The 26,729-nt window shown below is 37.4% G+C and overlaps 2 protein-coding genes across 6 annotated transcripts in view; one reads left to right on the forward strand and one right to left on the reverse strand.

Moving 5' to 3' along the window:
- Positions 1-16,230, reverse strand: part of RPGRIP1L (RPGRIP1 like) — a 96,857-nt gene extending 80,627 nt beyond the window's left edge. For all 4 annotated transcript variants that reach the window (XM_059903739.1, XM_059903740.1, XM_059903738.1 and 1 more), the window contains exons 1-6: positions 16,177-16,230; positions 13,484-13,575; positions 11,597-11,741; positions 5,017-5,315; positions 1,659-1,761; positions 200-343 (exon numbers count right to left, since the gene is read on the reverse strand). In XM_059903739.1, the coding sequence (XP_059759722.1) occupies positions 200-343; positions 1,659-1,761; positions 5,017-5,315; positions 11,597-11,741; positions 13,484-13,568 (776 nt within the window). In that variant the 5' untranslated portion in view covers positions 13,569-13,575; positions 16,177-16,230. The remainder of the gene's footprint in view (positions 1-199; positions 344-1,658; positions 1,762-5,016; positions 5,316-11,596; positions 11,742-13,483; positions 13,576-16,176) is intronic.
- Positions 16,231-16,450: 220 nt separating this feature from the next.
- FTO (FTO alpha-ketoglutarate dependent dioxygenase) overlaps positions 16,451-26,729 on the forward strand; it is a 375,391-nt gene continuing 365,112 nt past the window's right edge. For both annotated transcript variants that reach the window (XM_059904734.1, XM_059904735.1), the window contains exon 1: positions 16,451-16,602. In XM_059904734.1, coding sequence (XP_059760717.1) covers positions 16,516-16,602 — 87 coding nt within the window. In that variant the 5' untranslated portion in view covers positions 16,451-16,515. The remainder of the gene's footprint in view (positions 16,603-26,729) is intronic.

Raw genomic sequence — 26,729 nt, forward strand, 5'->3', positions numbered from 1 at the left:
GAGGCAGAGTAGGTTAGGGAAAAATGCCCTTAGACTTGAGTTGTTGATAGCAGTTAGTAGGTCTAGAGCAGGCTTATATGAAGAATGTTAAGTAAAAACATGATTTTTAAATAGACTAGGCTTATCCTTCTGCGGCACATGATAAAGTATTTTAAACTAATTTTGACCTTATCAAAGTGATATTTCTGTTTTAACATACCTTTGATCTGTAGCCTGCTGTTCTCGAAGCTGAAGAAGAGATAACTCAATTTCATTTTCTTTTCTCCTCAACTGAGTTTTCAGGATCTCAGCCAAGTGCTCTAACTCTTCTATCTGGCCTCTCTGTGACTGAATAACATTTTCTCTGAAATAAAGAATCTTTACAAGAATTTGCAGCTTGAGGGAAAATCTGCAGTATATAAGAGCAGTACAAAGAAAGTGCTTCATAGTAAAGGGCAAGCAAAAGTTAAAAATTTTAGCTTAAGTGCCCCGGCACATAGTGAAATAGTAGCAGATTAAATGTGATGATTTGGAAGTACATATGGAATAATTCAAGGTATTGCTTTATATAAGATAATGTCCTAGGCAACGGACTGGACTGTGGTTCAATTCAATGCAGTATTTATTGGTCACCTACTAAGTACTCTGTGATCTGGTCTTCTTCAGATAATTTATGTGCCTTTGTTCTTTCATATGCACACCTGCTTATACCACCCAAATTAACACTTCATAGAGAGAAGGCAAGAAATTTGCAAAACATAACTTAGTGGTCTCTGGTTTATATTTTATCTCTACCATGTCTGGCAGCATCCCAGTGTACCGAGCCTCAGGACTGGTCTGAACCCTTGCTTTTCCACTGACTAACAGGAAACAAGGTTAGGTCTAGTCTTTTAGTTTTATTCTTTCACAGGCAATCATTACTGTAACTGGTATTTAAAATATTCAAAAGTAAAAATTTAAGCCAATATTATTCTTAAGCAGCTATCTAAAGTATGATACTCTTTGTCTCATGCTTTCTCTCCTCATTCAGAATTGTTACTTTTTGATGATCCAGGTGAAGGCCTTATCTTCACTTGTGTGACTTACAGACACTGAGATCACCATGAGGCTTTGATTAACTGGAAAAGTAAGCTAAACGTGGCAGAAGTAACTTTTTTGAAACCACAGTATGATGAAGAATGCGGTACCATAGAATCAGCATGAAACAAAATCTGAAATCCATATGTATTTGATAGCTCCAAACTTTTAAGCCACTCCCTCCAATTCTTTTTTCTTTTTTTAAACCACAGAAAGGCTAATTAATTCATGATCTAAAAAAACCCAAAAAACAAAAAAAAACTACCTGTAATTCTTCTGAGAATGAAAATGTTGCCTCTAAAGCTTATACTATTCTAAATGACTGGGCTTTACGCCATTCCATTGAGGGGGAAATTATAATAATAAAGAGGACTCTTCTCTAAACGCTTCCACTGAGGCAACTGGTTAAGTTTTTCATTTACCTCATTGTACTGGAAAGATGTTATATAATATCTGTTCTTACCTCACAGATCTAGCTGTATTTTAATGGAGCAAATTATTTGTACACAAACCAATTTTGTTTAAAATAAAGGCAAGGGAGGGATCAAAAAAGACATGATCGATATACAGTGTTCTAAAATGACCACAAAAAGAATACATACAAATTTCTTATTTCTCCTCTGGCTTCTTCGAGTAAACTGTTGCCATGTTTTGTAGGCATGGGTTGCAGAGTTTCCGCTACATCTGTATCTTGGAATTTAATACCTAAAAATAAATTAATAAGATTATTAATTAGCGAAGTTATTTAGAAAAGAAGGACCCTTGACTTGCTATCGTAAGGAAATATGCAATACAATAAAGTCTCTGAAGTACTGAGAGATAATGCGCTCCATAGTACAGAGAATCAGACATACATCGCCAAAGGAACTGTTAGATCTCAGCCACCAGTTGGCATTAAATAAAACACAGCAGTAAGTATTGCTCATTTAACAAATTCTACTATGGAAACCAAATTACCCAGAAATAGTTTTATTCAACTTAGATTTAGAACTTCCAAAGTAAATTCTGAAAGAACCAAAATTTTAACAGGTCTTTACAATATAAACTGAGGTATGAAGGAAAAAGTTTTCAAAACCATGATTTTTTTTTTAGTATTTTTGATAAAGGTTTTTTGATTTTTAAATTACTCATTCACAACCCTTGACCTTACATTTTGAACCTTACCTTCATTTGTGTGATTCACAGATACCGTGAGCGCAAGTCAAAATGTTTCCTGTACTTTGATTTATTCTACCTCAGTAAGAAAATCCATATTTAAACAAAGGTAATTTGAGAAGAGATCATCAATAGGATTCCTTTAAATAAAACATTTTGCTGCTGCACTTAAATATAATTTTTCTTATAAAAATAATTACAATTTTTTGTAACTTACAATAATTTTGTAAATATTGTAAGTTACAATAATTTTTACAAGCCTGGCCCCATTGTTAAAAACGAGACATTCTTTTAATTATAGGAGTTACTTTACACTTATAGAATAATTAGGTTATTAGTTTTAGGTAAATGAAGTATGACAAATAATTTAGATTTTTAAAATGGAGAATAGTTCCAGACATAAAGGTACAGAAAAAACTCATTCTCCTTATAAAAGTTTACTTTTTAAAAATGAGAATTTTATTTAGGAAAAATGGAACTATCATTTGCTATTTCCAAAACTTTCAACATTTATTGCTGTAATCCAGAGTAAAGAATGGAACAGGCCCTGCCTAAAACATTACAATAGTTTACTGTGTTAAAATTTGCCAATTATATTATTTTGGCAGTAATACTAATTCTTAAGCTTTTCCTACATAAATCAAGGAAAAACTAAACATTACTACTAGAATTTAAAAAAAAAAACACTTATACTCAAAACATATCTTAAAACTTACAGTCTCATGGTGATTTTCCAATGGCTATGTTTAAAACGTACACACTTTATAATCTTTCTACTGGTTCTTCACAATAAGAATTGTTTCTACACTACATTGATCACACCTTAAGCCAGTACTTTCTATCCTTTATCCTGACAAGGTACAAATAGGAAACGATAATATTAGTACAGCAGCTTTGGGGGGTAAGACTGCTTGTGGCCCAAGAGGGTCAGGGTTCTTGCCCAGCCCCTCAGGCTGCAGTATTTCTGACAACTCTGGTCTAAGTCCCAGCCTCAAAGGCGGTCTTGAAGAATTTATTAAGGCTACTAAGATAGCGATCTTGATAATGATGCCTCAGGTTTACACAGAAAGATAGAAGTTAGGAAAGTATTCATTACTATTTAATCCTTTGTGCAACTTCTATGTCCTAGATTCTGTACCAAACAATGAAAAAGTTCTGAATTACTAACAGTGTAAATATAAGGAGAAATTTAATCTATGTAAGTAACATTTTAAAGGCTCTTCTGTTCTGTGGCTCTTCTACAAGGAGAAACTTCCATCAAACTCTTCTATTTAAACAGCAATTCATAGCATTAGATTAGCTTGCCATGTTAATCTAATATTTGGGCATCGTTTTTATTTAGCATAAAAGACCTTGCAGACCACAGGGATCATCTTGCCCAACTGTAGTCACAGATGACAAAACTAAGGTTCAGAGAGGATAAATGACTATTTAAAGGTAAAATATATTGTTGTGGATCTACCATCTCCTGACCTTTCTTCTAATCTGGTGTTATCATTCCATTTTACAGATGTGGAAAATGAGGCTCTGGGAAGTCAAGTGCTCTCTTCCACATAAAAAGTTAATTAGCGGCAGAATGTATTTTTGATTTATAATTCATTATGATTACTTTGGTTATATTCAAAGCCTACTGCCAATCTCACATAGCTAGGAGTAGCCAAGCTCTTTTATCCTGGAGCTGCCTCCTGCCTACCGTGGAGGCCTTACTGACTTCAAAGGAACTCTGTCTAGGGAACATATAGTGTTAACATTTTGGCTTGAAGAGAAAAATAGAACAAATTTTTCTCTTTTTCTGTTCAGATGGTGTTTTTTGTTCCCTCAATGAATTGAAAGTTTTACATGATTTTTTTATTTCCCTAAAAATGTTTGGTCTTTAAGTGGAGCACGTTCCAAGCAAAGATGAACTAGAACTAAAATTCTATTTCCTTCCCTAGTAGTTGAAATGAAAAAAGTATTCCTTAAAATATTTATTGACTTTTTGCTTCATTATAAATAAAGTTTGTCTGTGGGTGGAGGGAATTGGGAATTTTCAATAGAAATACTTAGGTTTTGTCTACAGTATTGAGTCTTCTATATTCAATTGAATTGCTTTGTAAGCTGGGTAGGTTTTAGGTGATTCATTTTCAAGATGAGAAAAGTGATTGACCAATGATCATTTTTTGAAGATGGAAGAGACCTTTATGGTTGCTTGCTCAAATCCTTTTATTTTATGTGTAAAGAAAACTCAAGTTCAGAATGATTAGAAGACTTGTCCAAGGTCACCAGACAGCAAGCAGAGGAGCAAGAACCCAACTTTTTAAACGCCTAGTTAAGTGCACACTCCACTGTCAAGCTGCCTCCACACCATGAGGAAGATTTAAACAATTCTGTAAAATTTATAGAAGGCCTTTGGACGAAGAACCTAAGTGTGATCCTTCAGAACAACAGTGTGACCATATGGGCAAATTAGTGGTTTCTCTATTTGCCTGAGTCAACGAGATTTCCATCCATAATATAAAAAAACCAACTCAAACTAAACTAAACCCATAATTTATGTAGTTTCATACATGCTTCTTTTATTAGTTAGGATGAATAGTTATGTTCAATGTTTCACTAGACAAATTTGAGCATGATCTAGTGATTCTTATATAAAATGATCTTCATGTTAATGTGATTTTATCAAAAAGTCAAAAAATGATTTCTCTCTTTCTAAAGACACTCAAAAACAAGAATAGTACAGAAATAAAACTCTGTGGGTATGTACGTATGTGTGTGTAAGACAAGTTATTAACTTAAATTTAGGATTTAACGTAAGCTTTAGTTTACCTTTCCTGGGGCATTCCTGTAAGCCTGCATATTCATTCACTTTTCTACGCCCAGTGTTAACGCGAGATTGCACATAACTGTATGGAGTTTGCCTGTGACCCTGGATCTGAAGTTGCTGTTTGGTTGAAATTAGTCTGTTTTTGAGGACTTCGTTTTGTCTTTCAAGCTCATGAACTTTCTCTTGCAGCCGCTCAATCATTTCTTCCATTTCCACATCTCTTCCCAGCCGCTTGGGGCCGCCACCAACCCGTTCATATCTTTTCTTGTCATTAACTAGCCGTATTAACTTGGTGGCCATTCTAGGGAAATAATAAAAAGATGAAAAGGAATGTGAGAAGTCAGCATAAAATGCATTCTGTTGAAAGGAACATAATCACTGTGAAGACTTCAGTGCAGAACCTGAATAATAAATTTCAGGTTTTGATGTAACTATTACTGCCTGTGAAGAATCCTTTGATGATAATTGAAACCACTGGGCAACAATCTGCTTTATAGCACTGACAAATAACAGTTTCCTAAGGCTTATCATTTAAGGTTAGTAAAGAGAGGACACATATTTACTCCATATGTTCCTCAAATGCAATTTTTAACGCATGACCTTATGTAGGAATGCCGTATGCACTTAAATGTAGCTACAGATTGTGGATATGGTGGGTTATATCTGCAAGCCACAGTAAGTTAAAACTTTTCAAAATTGTATTAAGACTATGCAGCATTTAGGTGATGTATTGTTTTCAGTTTCTCTAGGATTAAGACGTATTACAAATATAAAAATGTTAAAATGCATAGATACATACATATTAAAAGCCCAATGAAAAATTCAAAAGAAGCCCAAATGCACCATTAAATGTTGCTTAGTGCTCAAGAAACATGCCTGTTTAATGGTAGAACTTAATTAGGTACAGAATGTATTATTTCAATGGTACTTTTAAATTTAGACATACATTGTGCTTTTGACATCTCAGGAGTTTATACCTTTGATTCTTTTAAGTTTTGATAAAAACTGGTTAGACAGAACAAAAGACAGAAAGGGCACATGGGGGTGATGTAATATACACGTACAGAAAACATGCTTGACAGTGAATGGAAAAATCTTGGCAGTACAAGAAAGAAAAGGTGGCTTTGATGAGAGACACAAGTTCAAGACTTTACAAAATTGGTCGCACATCTTCAATAGCTGATTCTAGTTTATAGTGAATCTATTTTTATAAAGACCCAGACAGGAGATTGAAAATAAAAACACACTTCATTTTTCTTTAAACGGGGTTTTGCTTTATTTTAGCATGGTTATTGACAGAAGCTTTTACTTAGGAGAACAAAAGTGAAATAAAAAAACCCCTTAATAGCTTTGGGATGTCATAGAACAACCTTTTTTTGCCCTAAGCAGAGTCCTCTGTAAAAGCAGTAGTAATACATGTCTATCTACACTTCTGGCTACTCGGTCTACAGCATGCGGCATCAGGGGAAAGCTATGCATAACATAATCAGTTAAGATTGTTTTCTTTTTCCCTTGAGGCACATCCATTAAACATGCTTTATAAGGGATATAGGATAATAAAAACCAAGATCCAAGAGTACCACAAACACCCTAGTAAAGTAATCAATGGATTAGTTCCTTTTCCACCTAATCCAGAGAAGGATATATCATTGAGGAATCTGGGCAGGTATCATAGCCCAACAGAGCCACACACTCTACCTAGCCCTTTAGGACCCTGAGCCCCACCAAATGGCTTATCCATAGAAAGATGGTAGCCATTTAAATGAGATGTCAACCTAAATATCTGAATCTTCTGTTACACAAAGACTTTCAAACAGATAGAGATTACATTCAAAAGAAAGACATAGATTTAAGCAAAGATCAATAAAACTAAAAGCTGGTTCTTTGAGAAGATAAACAAAATTGATAAACCATTAGCCAGACTCATCAAGAAGAAAAGGGAGAAGACTGAAATCAATAGAATTAGAAATGAAAAAGGAGAAGTAACAACTGACACTGCAGAAATATAAAGCATCATGAGAGATTACTACAAGTAACTATATGCCAATAAAATGGACAACCTGGAAGAAATGGACAAATTCTTAGAAAAGCAAAACCTTCTGCGACTGAACCAGGAAGAAACAGAAAATATAAACAGACAAATCACAAGCACTGAAATTGAGACTGTGATTAAAAATCTTCCAACAAACAAAAGCCCAGGACCAGATGGCTTCATAGGCGAATTCTATCAAACATTTAGACAAGAGCTAACACCTACCCTTCTCAACTCTTCCAAAATATAGCAGAGGGAGGAACACTCCCACACTCATTCTACAAGGCCAGCTCCACCCTGATACCAAAACTAGACAAAGATGTCACAAAGAAAGAAAACTACAGGCCAATATCACTGATGAACATAGATGCAAAAATCCTCAACAAAATACTAGTAAACAGAATCCAACAGCACATTAAAAGGATCATACACCATGATCAAGTGGGGTTTATCCCAGGACTGCAAGGATTCTTCAAAATACGCAAATCAATCAATGTGATAAACCATATTAACAAATTAGAAGGAGAAAAACCATATGATCATCTCAATAGATGCAGAAAAAGCTTTCGACAAAATTCAACACCCGTTTATGATAAAAACCCTCCAGAAAACAGGCATAGAGGGAACTTTCCTCAACATAATAAAGGTCATATATGACAAACCCACAGCCAACATCGTTTTCAATGGTGAAAAACTGAAACCATTTCCTCTAAGATCAGGAACAAGGACAAGGTTGTCCACTCTCACCACTATTATTCAAGAAAGTCTTGGAAGTTTTAGCCACAGCAATCAGAGAAGAAAAAGAAATAAAAGGAATCCAAATCAGAAAAGAAGAAGTAAAACTGTCACTGTTTGCAGATGACATGATACTATACATAGAGAATCCTAAAGATGCCACTAGAAAACTACTAGAGCTAATCAATGAATCTGGTAAAGTAGCAGGATACAAAATTAACGCACAGAAATCTCTTGTATTCCTATATAGTAATGATGAAAAATCTGAAAGAGAAATTAAGGAGACACTCCCGTTTACCGTTGCAACAAAAAGAATAAAATACCTAGGTATAAACCTACCTAAGGAGACAAAAGACCTGTATGCAGAAAATTATAAGACACTGATGAAAGAAATTAAAGATGATACAAACAGATGGAGAGATATACCATGTCCTTGGATTGGAAGAATCAACATTGTGAAAATGACTCTACTACCCAAAGCAATCTACAGATTCAATGCAATCCCTATCAAACTACCAATGGCATTCTTCACAGAACTAGAACAAAAAAATTCACAATTTGTATGGAAACACAAAAGACCCCGAACAGCCAAAGCAATCTTGAGAAAGAAAAATGGAGGAGGAATCAGGCTCCTGGATTTCAGGCTATACTACAAAGCTACAGTAATCAACATAGTATGGTACTGGCACAAAAACAGAAATATAGATCAATGGAACAGGATAGAAAGCCCAGAGATAAACCCACGCACATATGGTCACCTTATTTTTAATAAAGGAGGCAAGAATATACAATGGAGAAAAGACAGCCTCTTCTATAAGTGGTGCTGGGAAAACTGGACAGCTACATGTAAAAGAATGAAATTAGAACACTCCCTAACACCATACACAAAAATAAACTCAAAATGGATTAAAGACCTAAATGTAAGGCCAGACACTATAAAACTCTTAGAGGAAAACATAGGAAGGACACTCTATGACATCAATCACAGCAAGATCCTTTTTGACCCAGCTCCTAGAGAAATGGAAATAAAAACAAAAATAAACAAATGGGACCTAATGAAACTTAAAAACTTTTGCACAGCAAAGGAAAACATAAAAAAGACGAAAAGACAATCCTCAGAATGGGAGAAAATATTTGCAAATGAAGCAACTGACAAAGGATTAATCTCCAAAATTTACAAGCAGCTCAATATCAAAAAAACAAACAGCCCAATCCAAAAATGGGCAGAAGACCTAAATAGACATTTCTCCAAAGAAGATATACAGATTGCCAACAAACACATGAAAGGATGCTCAACATCACTAATCGTTAGAGAAATGCAAATCAAAACTACAATGAGGTATCACCTCACACAAGTCAGAATGGCCATCATCAAAAAATCTACAAACAATAAATGCTGGAGAGGGTGTGGAGGAAAGGGAACCTTCTTGCACTGTTGGTGGGAATGTAAATTGATACAGCCACTATGGAGAACAGCATGGAGGTTCCTTAAAAAACTAAAAATAGAACTACCATACGATCCAGCAAATCCCACCATGGGCATATACCCTGAGAAAACCATAATTCAAAAATAGTCATGTACCACAATGTTCACTGCAGCTCTATTTACAATAGCCAGGACATGGAAGCAACCTAAGTGTCCATTGACAGATGAATGGATAAAGAAGATGTGGCACATATATACAATGGAATATTACTCAGCCATAAAAAGAAATGAAATTGAGTTGTTTGTAGTGTGGTGGATGGACCTGTCTGTCATACAGAGTGAAGTAAGACAGAAAGGGAAAAACAAATACCATATGCTAACACATATATATGGAATCTAAAAAAAAAGAATGGTTCTGAAGAACCTAGGGGCAGGACAGGAATAAAGACGCAGAGGTAGAGAATGGACTTGAGGATATGGGGGAGGGGGAAGGGTAAGGTGGGATGAAGTGAGAGAGTGGCATGGACATATATACACTACCAAACGTAAAATAGATAGCTAGTGGGAAGCAGCCACATAGCACAGGGAGATCAGCTCGGTGCTTTGTGACCACCTAGAGGGGTGGGATAGGGAGGGTGGGAGGGAGATGCAAGAGGGAGGAGATATGGGGATATATGTATATGTATAGCTGATTCATTTTGTTATACAGTAGAAACTAACACAGCATTGTAAAGCAATTATACTCCAATAAAGATGTTAAAAAAAAAAAGTTTGAAGCAAAAAAAAAAAAGACAGATTTAATGTGAAAAAGCAGTCATCATCTAGAGAAAAACAAACAACTCCAATTTTTAAGGCAAGAAGGGCACATCCATAGAGAGCCTTAAAATTCCTTCAAAGATATGCAAGTAAACTTTGCCAAGAAAGGTAAGATTGCATCTTTTTGTCCGTTAATAGCAATAATTTTCATTTGATTATTTTATATTAATGAAATAAGTGATCGGGTAAAGTTTGAGTACTTCTTTAGAAAGGTGGTTTATCAAATCTACATTCATACTAAAGTAAGTGATTCTAATTACATCTTAAGGATAAATTTAAAGGTAGTTCTATCCATGTATCTAGGTAGTGTCAGTGGTGTGAACCTGAGAAGGAAATTAGAGCTTTGGGTCATAGTGGTCATTGGATCACTACCCTCAGGGCTGAGTAAAATAAAATTCCAGGAGGTTAAATGGCTTGAACATACCATAGGCGAGTGGCAGAGAGACAAAGAACACATGTACACCACTTGACTCCTAGCCCAGTCCTTTTTCCATTAAACTACATAGCTCATTATTAAGTTGTTTTCTATTTTCTGGCTAGGACAAATTACTAATGAGGTCAAGGCTGTGAATTTAATTCTTTTACTGACCAATTAGGTTTACAAAGGAAAAAAACTCTTCAGTGGTCACAGAATAAATGCCTCATTCAGACAGGGAGACGGCTGTGTTAGTGGTCAGAAAAAGAAACAGGCAAGTGAGTCTTGAAAAAAGCCATCATCACGACTCAAAAACCAACTCAAAGTAAAAGCTCTGCACAAAGCAGGTCAGTGGGTCATTAAAACAAAGTCCACAGAATAGAAACTGACTAGAATCACTCCTTTAGAGGCTAAGTTCCAAGCAGAAGAAAAACCCCCTATCTTCTTTGTTCAATCCTTGTCTCACCTTTCCATTGAACCTAGAACATGAATATGAATACAGATCTGTTGATGCTCACAAATGAGAATGAACTTTTAATGCCACACATTCAGAAGACAGTCACTGTTCCTGAACAAGAAGGAATGAAAGCTATCTACTCTTAAGAAATAATCCCTGCAGAAATTTTTTGCATACAAAAGTGACCCTGTTTCCTCAGAAACAATAGATTCTTTGAAATAAATACAGATTCTAGATTAATCCAAGCAAAATAAAATATGTTCCAGATAGTGAAGTGATGTACTCATTAGTAAACCCCAAATCTTAAAGGAACATGCATCCTAACAAGTTAGAATAGCTACTTACTTTTTAAAACTTTCATTTTAAAATCAAGACGTTTAGAAAACAGATGTTTTGGCCATTTGCTTATTAAACTATAAAAATTAGAGCAAAAGTTATTTAGAGATATGATACACTCATGGCACTCATAGCTATTAGCTCTTTCTTTCAAATGGCAACTTCAGACATAATAAACACTCATAATCTTCTTGGTTTATTATCCTAGTTTGTAAGATTTTCCATTTTTAAAAACTGTACTGATTTATAACCTGCCTTGCTCCGAAAAAGATTCAAGGTGGGGTTTTCAATTAAGTTTATAGAAAAGCATATCCTCCAAACTTTACAGAGTCAGGAAAAAAAAGCTAAAAGCTTTTTATCATAACCTTTTAATTTTATCCTCTTGCTTGCGGGCATGCTGTTTAAGTAAAATGTTCTCATCATGCAAACGCAAAAATCTGTCTTCCAGTTCCTCACGACTGATACGTGACACTGCCTGGCGAGACTTCATTGTCCGTGTTGTTGAAGTTTCTGCAAAAATGCCAAGGTAATTAATAGGAGGATTACTTAAAATAGCCTCTAAAAACAATAACTGTTGATATTAACATAATCTCTGATGCACTCATCTCAGGTTTTTTTCTTTGTGACCTACAATTAAGACTGCTTTAGAAAATGTTATAGCATTGTTCACGCCACTGATTGGAGGTAAGAACAAAAGTCTTTGCTATTAATACTTTATATGCAATATTAAGGATTTGAGCAACAATCGTTTCCAGTCAAAAAATGTATTCAAATAACAATGTAAGACAGAACTTACATCAAATAAGAATGAAAGATGCAACTCTGATCCAATAAAGACTTTTCAATTTATATGCTGAATGTTGAAAAAACTAAATAAAAAGTCAGGGTATCTGGAAGTATTTTTTTTTCAAAGGTAAGAGTTATAACAATAACAATATGATTAAGATATTTTTCTGAGCTATGGCTTATAGAAAATAAACAATAAAATCTGCAAGACCAAGCAAACAAAAACCTTCACAAATCATTTATAAGCTATCACATATTTTTAAAGAACTTTTACACCTTTTAGCAGGTGTGTATATTTTTTTTACATATGCTTAAATTTGATATTTTCCTGGGAAGCTGGTCAATTTTCAACAGTCCTCCAAAAGAAACAAGGAACAAATGGACAAAGATTAAAGCCCTATGAGGAGGTTACTGAGGGCAAGAATTGAACTTAGGGTATCAAATACTAAAAAATAGCCTTGTACACTTAAAATTATTTGTATTTTAATCCCTGATACTCCACCAAAGATCTAAAGCAAAGCTTATACATTCTTTTTACTTTTTAAAATTTTTCTTGTTTTTTATTTTTTACTTTTTTTTTAACATCTTTATTGGAGTATAATTGCTTTACAATGTTGTGTTAGTTTCTGCTGTATAATAAAGTGAATCAGCTATACGTATACATATATCCCCACATCCCTCATTCTTTTTACTTTTAACAATAAAAGCTGTATAGTCAAATTTATCTTTTTCTGTGGTAGTTCAAGGTGGCCACTTGCAGTGTTTTGATTAACAAGTGTATGAAGAAGCCTTAGTGGAATATATTTTACATCACAGCCTTCTCAATGACAAATGCTATGGCATGACAGAATGGCTGACACACTGTACACACAAACAAAAACACAGCTCTACACTCTATATTGTTCCTTAAAGCAGTCCTTTTCTTTCTCAATTTGAAAGTGCTTTTTAGCTCTGTAGCAACCACTAAGTGATAAAAGGACAAAGAAAACCTCTAACGTGTATTAATTTGATAAAACAAAGTCAATATCACTTGGCTAAACAAACCATTTTGAGATACTCTACTTGAAAGGCAAAAATTTTTAAATATGGCATTTCCTCCCATATAAAATTTAAGCCTAAAGAAACATTTTAATGGCGAATGTGATTTAAACCAGGCAATTTGGTTTGGAGGCTTGGTACTCTCTGTGTCGTTTCTACTGATGTGTGGAATTTTAAGAAGATGATTTATAACAATTCTTTATCAGAACAGAGGGGGATTTTACATTTTCTATGAGCTGTTGATAATTGATGCAGGCAGTAAAATACCATATGTTGTTCTAAATTCTCCATCTTCTTGTTTAGTCCAATCAAGACTATATAGTTACTTAAATGGCTTTGTTGGTACGAATATCAGAAATACTTTAAATTAAAAGTAAAGAAGTTACTGATCAAAGTTCATAATGGTAATAAATAACAGCTGGCTGTACCTTGTAACCCTCCCATTCCAAAGAGATTTAGACCTGTATCTTTCACAGGCAGGTCTCCTGCAGTCTCATCAGTTGGACCAGACATTGCGTATCTGTGGAGAAAAGAAAATTCAAATAAAATCTTTCCAAGTTGTAACATTAACTATGCAATGGAATGAACCAAATAAAATGAATAAGGCACTAGAACTTTAATGGACATCTTATTGCCCACATGTGCTGCTTGAAGAAGATGAAAGCTTCTATTTTAAAAGTAATACTACATTCAATCATGGAGCCAGTGGTCCTTTCAACAGTGTATTTCCTATAGTTTGCTTAGGAAATGAGGTAAGATTATCATTCTTCCTTTTCTCTTCTTCTTCTTCCTCTATCTGAAACAAAAACAAACTCCCCCAAATTTAAGAAATACCTCCTCTCCATCCTCCATCCCCTTCTCTGCTCCCCAAAGAAAGCAGGTACTTGGAAAAAACTCAAGTCAGGAACTTGATTCAAATGGTTGTTTCTATTACTTACTGGCCGGTAAAGTCACCTAATCTCGCTGAGTTTCAGCTCCTTAATTTAAAAAATGGAGAAAACAATTCCTATCTCACAGAGTTATTTTAAAGGTAAGTGAGATGGTAAATTAAAGGCATTTAGCACATTTGCCTGGGATGTTAATATCACTTGAATATTAATCTTCAGCTTGATGCACAAAGGAGTGGGTAGTTCCAAGTTTTCTGAAAGAGGTTTCATAAATTCACCAGCTGGGTTTGCTTTTGTTGTGTCCTTTGTTGCCATGAGGCCTAGGTCCCTACCTCCTAGGTAGGGCTTCCTACCTCCACATACATGCTGTCTAGCTAATTCTGGCATTTTTACAGTTTCTATTCTTTACAGAGATGCATCACAGTAACTTAGTTTTATATGCGGATGTGAGTGGTCCATGCAATGTTTAGTAATGCAAAAAACTTAGGACAATGAAGATGTCCTAAGGCAGAGGTTCCCAATCTCTAGCACATTGGTCCTAGAATGTAAAGTCTGAGAGAGTAGCAAGCTGATTTGTCTCGTTTACCTCTGTATTCTCAGAGGCTGGCACAGAGCTGGGTGCATAGCTGGCATTCACTAAATAGTTGTTGAATGAATGAATGAATGAACGGAGTCCTTGGGGCTTCAGGGTCTGTGGAGCCAGAGATGGTTTCCAAAATCTTGTATGCATATGTATACATGCATCATCTTTTAGAGAGAAGGTTAATAACTTTTATTATAACTCATCAAAGATTTCAGACCAGTGCATTTTTACTGTGACATAAACAACTAATAGACATATGCCTGGGAGATCATCTACTTCTTTTGGAAACACTGCCACAGGAGAGGTCAATTTAGGAACCAAATTAGCAAGAAGTTTAAACAGAGGACACTTGTGAAAATGATAACTTTTCCATGATAGAGCTATGGTGGCTTTCATAATAACAATGATGATGATGATGGTGTTAACATTTATTGAATGCTTACTAAAACGTGCCAGGCACTCTTCTAAGTGCTCTGCTTATGTGAATTAATTAAATATCTCACAATATCCTTGTGAGGTTGTTACTCAAAATGTTTCCTACTTTACAAATGAAGAAACTGATACACAACTTAGGTAACTTGCCCAACGTCACACATTTAAGAAGTAGCTGTCTGATCCTATTTTTGACTGTCACAGCTGGGAAGCAGGGGACCAGTGTTACTGGCATCTAGAGGCCAGAGATGATCCTAACTATCCTATAACGCACAGGAACCACAAAAAAAGAATTATCTGGCCCCAGATGTTAATAGCGTTGAGGTTGAGAGACCTTGCACGGTGCTGCGATGCCTCACCAACACCGTGTCATGCGACCTCTCCTGGCTCACTGTGTGCCACTCACACTGTTCTCTAGGTTCTTCAAATCCATGGTACCCTTGTCTTGCTCAAGGCCTTTGCACTAGCTGGCTCCTCATTCTTTGGGACTCAGCTGAAACGTCACTTTTTCAGAGAGGCCTTCCCTGAGCATCCTATGTTAGAATACTCTTCCAATTACAGCGCTGTTTATTTCTTTTACAGCAATCATCTCGATCTGCAATTATCTAACTTACTGGTTCATTACTACTTCCTCTTCACTAATAGAGTGTAAGCATCTTGAGACCGGCATCAGTCCTGTTCACAGCTGGTCGGGAACAGCGCCTGGCCCAGGGTGGGCGCCAACATTAATGTTTATGGAATGAATAAATGAATACTTGGCACTGAGACTAAAATAGTAAACAAAGTCTCCACCTTCATGGAGTTAAGAGGCTATGGGGTCATCACGATAAACAAATAACTGTAAAAATTCAGCAAACAATAGGTCACTCAAGAGGCTTAGGGTTTCCCAACCAACTCCTAATCCAGGGCAAATAAGCGAACTGTTTGTGTGACCTTCTACTTGAAGAAGGACCTGGAGAAGCACGGAAATTAGCCTCAACGCTCATCAGCTAGGGTTTAGGGCTGGGACAGAAAATTTCAAACCGGTGCTGGGGGTGGGGACAATGGGCGGGCTGTGATTCGGGCCTGAGGAGGTGGAGGTGTCTCAAGCCTGGCTTCTCTTCACGCGAGCAGAACTCCAGGGCTTCTCCAGGCCGTAGAGCAGACCCCAGGACCCCGGCCCGTGCTGCAGGTAGAGGGGCAGCAACCTGCGCCCCATCTATTCCCCGGGAGTACTCACCGCCACTCTCTCCCCGCCGCTAGCTACCGTTGCTATAGCGCCGACGGCGTGTGGGGCGGCCGGCCGAGAGGAGCACGGGAAAAACATGGCCGGCCCCGTTGCCTCCTGGGAAATGTAGTTCTCTTCGGGCCCTAGCACGCCTGCTCGCTGCGCAGGGGACTACGCTTGCCCAGCTGTCGGACCTGGGAAATTCTCTTGCTCCCAACCCTGAGGCGCATTCCGGCGTCGCCGCAGTGCATCCTGGGAGTGGTAGTTCCCGCGGCTCCGAGGGAGAATGGCGGCAGGCGGGAGCAAGACGCAGAGAGAACTACATGGAGGAGGCGGGGTGTAGGGCGAGGAATGTACGCGACTAGCAGTGGCGAAGGCTGCTATATCGGCAGCATGAAGCGGACCCCGACAGCCGAGGAACGAGAGCGCGAAGCTAAGGTATGTCGGGCTCTCCGGAGTCTGGGATCTTTCGGGCACTTGTAGCTGGGGGCTGGGAACCGGAAGGGCTTGGTTGAAAGGCAAGCGGACCCACGGTCTTAAGCCAAGGGATGACAAGGCCTTGTCAGCAAGGGAGCCAGAGACTTCGGGGGCTCTAAATTCGTGCTGCTCGGGATTCAGGCCTGGTCCTGTTGGACCAGCTCACATGAGAATCAAGACAGCATTTCCTTGTCCTGCTTCTGCACCTCATTCCTTGGTTAAATTTGTAGCTACCCTTGTGCCTCAGTTTACCGGACTCTCAGATGCCTGTGATCATATCAGTTGTGCTTTCCTCTTCGGTAATGATTTCTGAGGACTGACATCCGTTTAGGTGAAATAATCTGTGCGGTCAGATGTGTGTATTTGGAACAGTTGTTTTTGTTGTGTCTTCGGCCCAGCGGATATGGATCTTTAACTACAATCCCATTTTCTACTTTTGGGGTTCACCCTGTAGCATTTGCTCTTCCATGAGATTACAATAATAATAGTCATAGAATTTTTCTTTTTTTTTTTAGCATTTATTACGTGTCAGGCTTTGCGTTTTCATAATATTTATATTATTTCATATTCTTATCGCAACAGATTGCAAGATAGATATTATACAGGTGGAGTATCAAGAGTCCTGTTTTACAGATGAAGACTTGAGGCTCAGAAGAATTGAGTGTTTCCCTCATTCTGCAAATCAAGTCCTATTGATTTGTCTAAATATATTGGTAATCTGGTCACTTGTTTCCATCTTCACCACCTTGGACCAAGCTACCATTACCTCTTCAATGGACCGTTCCAGTAGTCTCCTTATTGGTCTATATTCACTCTACACCCAAACATTCCTTGCTCCCCTTCTGTCCCTCCTTCCACACAAGACTCTTCTCTACACTGTGGTGTGTGAGCTTTTCAAAATGCAAATCTAATCATGGCCCTTTCCTTCCTACATCCTCTGCCAACCACCTGTTTAAAAATATTTCATGGAATTCCCTGACAGTCCAGTGGTTAGGAGTAGGCACTTTCACTGTGGTGGCCTGGGTTCAATCCCTGGTTGGGGAATTAAGATCCGGCAAGCCTCGCAGTGCAACCAAAAAAAAAAAAAAAAACCTATCATGGTTTTCTGTTGCTCTTAGGATAAAGAGGAAACTTCACATGCCCTACACTGTTTTGCATGGTCTAGACCCTACTTGCCTCATCCACAGCTTCAGTAGACATGACACCCTCTCTGCTCTCTGCCCATCAGCCACTTTGGCCTTCTTAGAAGTCCCTCTGTCCTGTGCTTTATGTGGTTACAGGGCCTTTACACGTGCTATTTGTTGCTCACTCTGTATCAGGCAATTATAGGACGTGAGAACCATTGGTAAATGAAATAGACACTGTTTGTGCTCTCATAGAACTTAGAGTCCTACAAGTGAACTCACTTTGTCTTAGGGCAATACCTCTATGGAGTTAAAACATAAAATGTGCTCTATTATGACCCGAGTTATAACAAAGTTTCACCAGGGACCTGAAGTTTCCATGCTTGAGTCTGTATGTGATAAAGGCAGTATATAAAGATGGGTACAAAGGGGAAAGATCCTTCTGCATTAGTCTACAGCAGTTCCAAGAAACAGATGTCACACGGTGGTATTGTGTGTGATGTCTTTCTTACCTTTTGGGTTTACAATGAAAGTTATTCATTTCTTCTGTAAAGACTTATTTAGCACCTATTATTTGCCAGACACAGGGATTCTGATTTTGGCTAAGATAGAATCCCTGCACAAAGGAGCTTTTATTCTATTGAAACCCTAACTGTTGCCTGTGAGGTAGTTGTTAATGTCATTCACACTTGATGGATGTTGAAATGGAGGCTTGTAGAAGTTATAACTTGCCCAAGGCCACTTGGTTGCTCTGTGAAACGAGGTTTTCTGACTCCAAAGCTTTTTTTCCATTTTCTGCTTGTAAAACATGTTGAAATGATACAGCAAGTTGTCTGCCTGTTTACTTTAAAAATTTCTTTGATCTTTATTTAAAATTTATTTATGAAATATTACTGGCTGGAACAAAGTATAGGAAATTAAGTTTTAAATCTTAAATATAAAACGATAAAATGTTCATTTACTCATGAATTATCTTCTCTTTTTCTAAAGGAGGTGTAATTTACATACCATAATGTGCATCCGTTTAGTGTACAATTTGATGAGTTTTGATGGATAAAAACACCTGTGGAACCACCACCACAGTTGATACAGAGAACATTTTAATCCCTTCTAACAGTTTCTTCTTGCTGGTTTGCAGTCAGTCTCTTCCCTCCTCTTGGTTCCCAAGCAACCACTGATAGGTTTTCTCTCACTGTAGATGAAGTAGTTTGTATTTTCTAGAACTTCATATAGGTGGAAGTATACTGTATGTATTCTTGGGCCTGTCTGCTTTCAATCAGCATAATGATTTTTGAGATTGATTCATGTTGTTGCGTGTATCAGTACCTCATTCCTTTATATTGCTGATTAATTGTCTACTGTGTGGCTCTGGCCCATTTGTTTATTCATTCACGAGTTGCTGAACATTTGGATTGTTTCTGGTTTGGGGCTATTATGAAGAAAGCGGCTATGACCATTCACGTATAAGTCTGCATTTTCATTTCTTTTGGATGAATACCCAAGAGTCCACTTGGTGCATGCTATGGTAGTTCTGTGTTTAACCATATAAGAAACCGTTAAACAATTTTTCAAAGTAATTCTCCCATTTATATTAGTTTCCTAGGGCTGCTGGCACAGGTTCCCACAAACTTGGTGTCTTAACACAACAAAAATGTATTCTCTCACTGTTCTAGAGATATGTCTGAAATCAAGGTGTCGACGGGGCCTCTGAAGGCTCTAGGGGAGAATCCTTCCTGGTCTCTTCCAGCTTCTGGTGACTCTAGGCATTCCTTGGCTTGGGCTGTATAACTTCAATCTCTGCTCTAGTCTTCCATGGCTACCTTCTCTGTGTTTCTGTGTCTTAAATCTCTCTCTCTTTTCTCTTATAAGGACACCAGTCATTGCACTGAGGACCTACCCTAAATCCAAGATGATCTTAATTTCATTATCCTCAAGGTCCTTAACTTAATTACATCTGCAAAGACCCTTTTTCCAAATAAGATCACATTGACAGGCACCGGTGGTTAAGACTTGGACATATCTTTTTGGGGGATGCTATTCAAACCCACTACACCGTTTTACGTTTCCGTCAGCTGTCTATGAGAGTTTTGGTTGCCCCATAGCCTCACCAGTACTTGGTATTGTCCGTCTTTTAAATTTTAGCCCTTCTAGTGGGCGTGTGGTGGTATCTCATTGTGGTTTTAATTTGCATTTCAGTGATGACTAACGAGGGTGAGTATCTCTTTGAAAAGCTTTTTTTCCATGTTGTAGTATCAGTACTTTGTTCCTTTTTATTACTGAAAAATGTACTATTCCAGTGTATGAATGTACCACATTTTGTTTAATCCATTCGCCAGTTGATGGATAGTTGGGTTGTTTCCACTATTTGACTATTATGAATAATGCTGCTATGAACGTTTGTGTTCTACTTTTTATATGTACAAATGTTTTCATTTCTCTTAGGTAGATATCTAGGAGTGGAATTGCCAGGTCATGTGGTAAATCTGTGCTTATTTAACATTAAAAAAAAACTGCTCTACTGTTTGTTATGGTCTGAATGCTTGTGTCCCCCCAAAATTCTCTTGTTGAAATTCTGACCCCCCCAGGTGATGGTATTAGGAGGTAGGGCCTTTTGGAGGTGATTAGGTGGTTAGGAATGGAATTAGTGTCCTTATAAAAGAGGCCTGAGAGACGTCCCTTGCCCCTTCTGCCATGTGAGGGTACAACATTAAGTTGGGAGTCTACAGCCAGACGAGGGTCTTCACCAGAACCCAGCCGTGCTGGCACCCAGATCTTGGACTTCCAGCCTCCCGACTCTGAGCCGTAAATTTCTACTGTTTATAAGCCACCTAGTCTATGGTATTTTGTTACAGCAGCCTGAATGGACTAAGACATTGTTTTGCAATGTGGATGCACCATTTAATATTCATGTTTGAGGGTTCCAATTTCTTAACATCCTCAATCACTTGTTATCACTGTCTTTTTGAAAGTGGGTGTGAAGTGGTATCTTATAGTGGTCTTGCTTTTCATTTCTCTGATGTCTAATGATGCAGAGCTGCTTCTCGTGTGTTGGTTCATCAGGTATATATCTTCTTTAGTGAGGTGTCCAGATCTTTTGCTCTTTTTTTTTTTTGGTTGGGTTATTTGTGTTCTTAATATTAAGTGTTACGAGTTCTTTATATTTTCTAGATATAGGTCCTTTGTCAGCAATATGTATGGTGAATATTGTCTCTCATTCTTTTAGTTTACTTAATAGTCTTTTGACGAGCAGGAGTGTTTAGTTTTGATATAGGTCCAATTTATCGATATTTCTTTTTATGATTCATGCTTTTTGTGTCATATCGATGAAGGCTTTACTTATCCTAAGGTCACAAAGATTTCTTGTTTGCTTTTTTTTTTGGCTGCATTGGGTCTTCGTTGCTGCGCGCAGGCTTTCTCTAGCTGCGGCGAGCAGGGGCTGCTCTTTGTTGCGGTGCGCGGGCTTCTCATTGCGGTGGCTTCTCTTGTTGCAGAGCACGGGCTCTAGATGCACGGACTTCAGTAGTTGCAGCACGTGGGCTCAGTAGTTGTGGCGCACGGGCTTAGTTGCCCCATGGCATGTGGGATCTTCCCGGACCAGGGATCAAACCTCTGTCCCCTGCGTTGGCAGGCGGGTTCTTAACCACTGTGCCACCAGCGAAGTTCCTCTTGTTTGCTTTTTAAATTAAACTTCTTACCCCTATAATGGGTAATTGCTTTTGGTTTTCCTTTTCTCTTTGAAATAAGTTAGAATATATTTTCTTCTTGTGATTGCTTATGTCATAGACTTTTATACAGTTTCCAAGTCTGGAGGGTGAATAAAAAGGTTGGATTAAATAGTTAGCTTTTTATGATAACATTTATTTAATTTGTGTTAAAACATGAGGGTACCAAAGTATATTCATGCATTTTTAAAATGAATTTTTTTACAAGGCATGTAGTGGAATAGTCCAGATTAGTATTTGATAGGCTGAGTTAGAACCATGGCCTCTAAAATTTTTTTTGCTGTTGGACAGAGAATTGGCACCCTGTGCCTCAGTTTCTCCAGCCAGAAAATGGAGTCAAGAATAGCTGCTTCTGTGAGTTGCTGTGAGAATCTAGTATGATTAGGTTTGGCCATTGTGCCAGGGACAGAGTAGGTATGGCTTTGATTGAGGGTTGCCCAAAGAACCCTTTGCTGACATAAGGCTGCCCCCATATTTTTTTAGATGATATAATTTATTATTTTGAAATGATTTAAAATTTATAGAAGAGCTGCAAGAGTAGAACAAAGAGCCTTCACAAACCTATCATCCAGATTCAGAACTTGCTCACATCTTGCTACATTTGCTTTATAGCTCTCTCTCTCTTTCATATAAATACATGAACTATTATTATTATTTTTTTATGAACTATTACAGAGTAAATTGGAGACATCAATCCTCTTTACCCCTAAATACTTCAGCATGTATTTCCTAAGAACAAGGATGCTCTCATATATAAACATAGCCAGTTGTCAATTTCAGAAAAAGTTAACATTGATAAAATACTCTTATTTAATCCAAAATCCATATTTAAATTTTGCGAATTGTCCTAATAATATCTTTTATAGCTTTTTTTTTTTTTTTTTTCTGGTCCAGGTTTCAATCCAGGGTCATACGTTACCTTTAATTGTCATGTCTCTGGTCTGTTTTAATCTCCTTCAATCTGGTCTCCTTTAATCTCCTTTAAATTGGTTCCTCATCCTTTCTTAGTCTTTTATGACATTGACATTTGTGATGAGTAAGGCACTGACCTTTGTGATGAGTACAGGCTATTTTGTTTTGTAGAATGTCCCAGTATTCTTTTTTTTTTTTCTTTTTGCCTTGCTGTGCTGCATACGGGGATCTTAGTTTCCCGACGAGGGATTGAACCCGAGCCCCCTTCAGTGGAAGCGCAGAGTCTTAACCACTGGACGGCCAGGGAAGTTCCCCTGTATTCTTATTTGTCTGATATTTCCTTATGATTAGATTCAGAGTATGCATTTTTGGCATGTATATTTTTAAGGAAACATAGGGGCCACTAGAGATCACAGATTTACAACTTACACATTCATCCTGCCTATGAAGGTGTTTTATTTGGCCCAAATGAACTGTGTTTGAAAGTTTCCAAATTATTTTCCAATGTTTAAAAGTTGAGAGATTTCACGTAAAAGTCTGGATGGCTGGCTTTCTTGAAAAACTAGACTATCTGGCAACACTGGGCATGCATTTCATTAACTAGAGCTGAACAGTGGCTGCCTCTTTAGATGAGAATGTACTTTCCATTCTGCCACACTCCAGCATTGCCCATTTAGTCACAGTAGCGTGGTTTAGAGTGTGAGGCTTTAGAGGCAGATCCCGGAATAGAATCCTGCTCCATCATTTGCTTTAAGCAACTTAACTTCTCTATACCTCTGTTTCCTCATCTGTAAAACTGTGCTTTAGAGGTTGTTCAGAAATATTAGAACTGTTCTTTAGTTCTGGAATGAAAAGATGTGGATGTTGAATTCCAAGCTAGTGTCAAAGGTTCTTATGCTGGCTTGGGTGAGATCATCATTTTTTAAATTATTGAGAATAGAAACATTTTAAATTTATTACTGAGAGGGTTATATACTTAATGGGAGCATAATAATTTTGTTTGAGAAATGTACATTTTAACTTTACAGTGGAGAAAACCTGGCAGTCACTACCTCAGCCAGGTGATCAAGGTCAACATCATCAGTGGCAACAAGTCATGTTGATGACATGACCCCTTGATCTGTTTAATTAATAATAAAGTGATTAAAATGGTAAAAAAATGTATATTTTTATTAGTGAAGGAATATATCCAGAATAGATAAGCCTGCTGTTTCAAATAAAAATCCTTTAAAAAGGCTTCCATTTTTGGTGATAATTGTCTTAATATCATTTAACAAGATAAACCTTAAGTTATAAGGTGTAATGAGTTATAAATATAATAACTCAATAAAAGGAAGTTTGTTATTTATGTATGTACCCACTGGGTTTTTTTTTTTAACCTCAATTTATTTTATTTTTTGCAGTTTGGCACTTTAGTGAAGTTCTGAGAAGGTTCTTTTGTCCCCTACCTTCCTCATGGGCCATCCTGGATTATTTCACCAGTTTATCTGATGGTAATTTAGGAAACTAAATGTAGGACATTTTTGGTGGTGGACCAATGACCAAGGAACTTAAAAAATTGAAACTTCCCCTGACAAATTCTACTCTGTGTTTTTTCCCCCAAATCCATCTTTATCTTTTGCTTGATCTTTCTTCCAGAGTATGGGTCAGCCTTTAATCATCATTTAATAGTTTTGATTGCCTTCTCTAGGTAGAAGAAAGGTCAGTTTTATTTGCTCATAGTTTTGAAACCACTTTAAATACCTTCCTTGAGTAGTTAAACCATTGAGTCACAGTGAGCTCTTATTACTTTCTATTATTTCCAGGTCTTTTTCTTTCTTTTCTTGTCTTTTTTTTTTTTTTTATTCAACTATAATTGATTTACAAGGTTGTGATGGTTTCAGGTGTATAGAGGTCTGTTTTTTAACATTCTTAATCTTAGTGTTGGTTTTGAAAACTAAATCTTGTCATTGGAAAAAAAGTCTTAATACACTTTCAACAATCATTAGCTTCTTTGAAGATAGTGCATTGGTGTCTGATTCATCCTTCGATCTTTCCAGTGTACCTGGTAGAGGGTCTTGCACATAAAAGAAATGTATAAGTATCTTTTGAATGAAGAGTGAATGGTCGAGAGCCTCAGGAGTCTGATACATGTTACATGTGACCCTTAATAATTATCATACTGGCTCCTTGGCTGCTGATTGGATTTATTGTGGCGGAGTTTAGCAATACAGGTTTTGGCATTTAGACTGCAAGCATCAAGAAAAGTTAAAAGAAAGTTAGAGACCGTGTCTTTTTACTTTTGTTATCACCATTGTATCCCTTGTACTTAACATGGTGCCAGGCACATAGTAAGAATTCCATAAATATTTATCAAATGAATGAATGGATTCCCAAGAGCATTGCCTGTTATTGGTTGTTAGGCTTTCTATCAGTGAGAGAGGGAACCAGAACCTGAAAGAAATAAGGGAAAATGGTTAAATACTTAGGAATTTCAAAATTACTTAGCATACTATAGATACAGGTATTAATTTTGAGAAACAAGACTCTTCAACACATGCAACTTTCAACAGTTGTTTTCTAGTATTCTCTTTCAAATTTTAAATGCTAGCTTACCTTCCAGGTTTAGTGTATTTTGTTGCGATTAGTTTATTACGGTAGATTTCTTGATTAAAGTTATTTTTAAAGTGTGACTTTCTAACGTCTTGAAGAAAAGAACTTTATAGTTGAGATGGTACTTTTGGAGCCTTAAAAAAAAGGCACAGTTTGGAGAAGGCGAATTTAGAGTTCTGCTAACCTCATTCACTTATTAACCTTTGGTTATAAACTGATTTTGGATTATCTTACAAAATTGTCTCTCTAGTTGATTTTCTAGTGTAAGCTGGGAAGAACCTGGGGGACTGTTGGGTTGGGTCAGGACATGTTCAGGAGATTAAGATGTACATTGGTAGGAACTTGTCTCCAAACATTTGCCCTTGGCATTGTGTTTCTCTGCAAGACCAGCACGTGTTTGAAAGCTGAACCTTGAGCATAGGTTTGAAAGCCTATATAGGCTTGTGTTTTTGTTTATGCTACAAGCATCTGTCCTGTTGCCATGCCCATCATGTATTTGCCCTGTAGTTTTGGAAAGGACCTGCCTGTGAAGTGACGTGCCTTCCTTTATGTTAAAGAACCACCCTGTGGATAAGGGTCTAGGTTGAGACCTTTACATCTGGTAGAAACCACATAGAAAACTCAGTTTGAAGGACCAAATTATGTTGCATCCGGTCTGAGGAGGAGATTTGTTGCCAGTGCGTGAGTGTTTTCATAACTGTTTGTGATCAGAAAATTCAGAGCTCTGATTTCTGCATTAGCCCTAAGTCTGCCCTTTGTCACCTTCATTTAGCGACTGGATCATTCAAGGCTGAGCCTCAAGGGCCAGCATATCTCCAGTAATAATATAAAATGGGCTGATGTGGCAGCCTTAACTCACTCTGCTGAATTGGGCATGATTAAAGTCTCAAGGCTCCATTAATATGGATTTTCTCTTTCCATGTACAGCAGTCCTTTATCTCACTGTTTCCCAGTTTGCCAGTTTTTGAAAACAGGTGGAAAATTTTGCTGATATTTTTTTTTCTGTCAGCACGAATGTTCTGCTATTCCTTTCTTTTTTTTCTTTCTTCTTCTTCTTCTTCTTTTTTTTTTGCTTGAAAATAGCACCAGGCAAACGAATGCAGGCATTACAGTTTCCGTGGGCTCCAGCCTGTTGTCATGTCAATCTTGTTATTTAGGTAAATAGTGTGCCATTTTTCGCCGACTCAGCAGCCAATATGCTGCGAGCAATTTTTGTTTCAGTCACATGATTGTCTGGGAACACTATAAATGATACAAATAATTGGGAAATCGTAGTCATTGTTCTCGTAAAACCTGATCCTGGTGTTGGAACCAGCCAGGCAGAGGGGTTGTATATGCAGCCCCGAAAGGAAAGGATGGGTAGCCAGGGTGCCCAGCTTTTAAATTCATCAGACCCCTGCTGCTTAAATTGCCCCAGCTGTTAATGCTGGAACCATTACAGTAATGGACTCAGCAAATGAAGGGGAACGGAGACACGCACACTTTATTACCAGAGGGGCAATTTTCTTTTCATCTGTAATAGCAGCGGTGCCTCGTATTGATCAGCCCATCAAGATACTAATCCTCTGTAAAATTACTCGTTATAACTGAAAATGTGTTAATCCAAATCAGTCTGTGTCCCGACTGCCTACTTACTATTGAATACAGACTATCAGATGGTTTATTTTTCATGATTTAAAGCCTCTGCCCTGGAAATGGTGGGCGTTTCCCTGCAACACCAAGTGCTTAATCTTAGCTC

This window comes from Balaenoptera ricei, chromosome 19, assembly GCF_028023285.1.
Source record: "Balaenoptera ricei isolate mBalRic1 chromosome 19, mBalRic1.hap2, whole genome shotgun sequence".
NCBI lineage: Eukaryota > Metazoa > Chordata > Mammalia > Artiodactyla > Balaenopteridae > Balaenoptera > Balaenoptera ricei.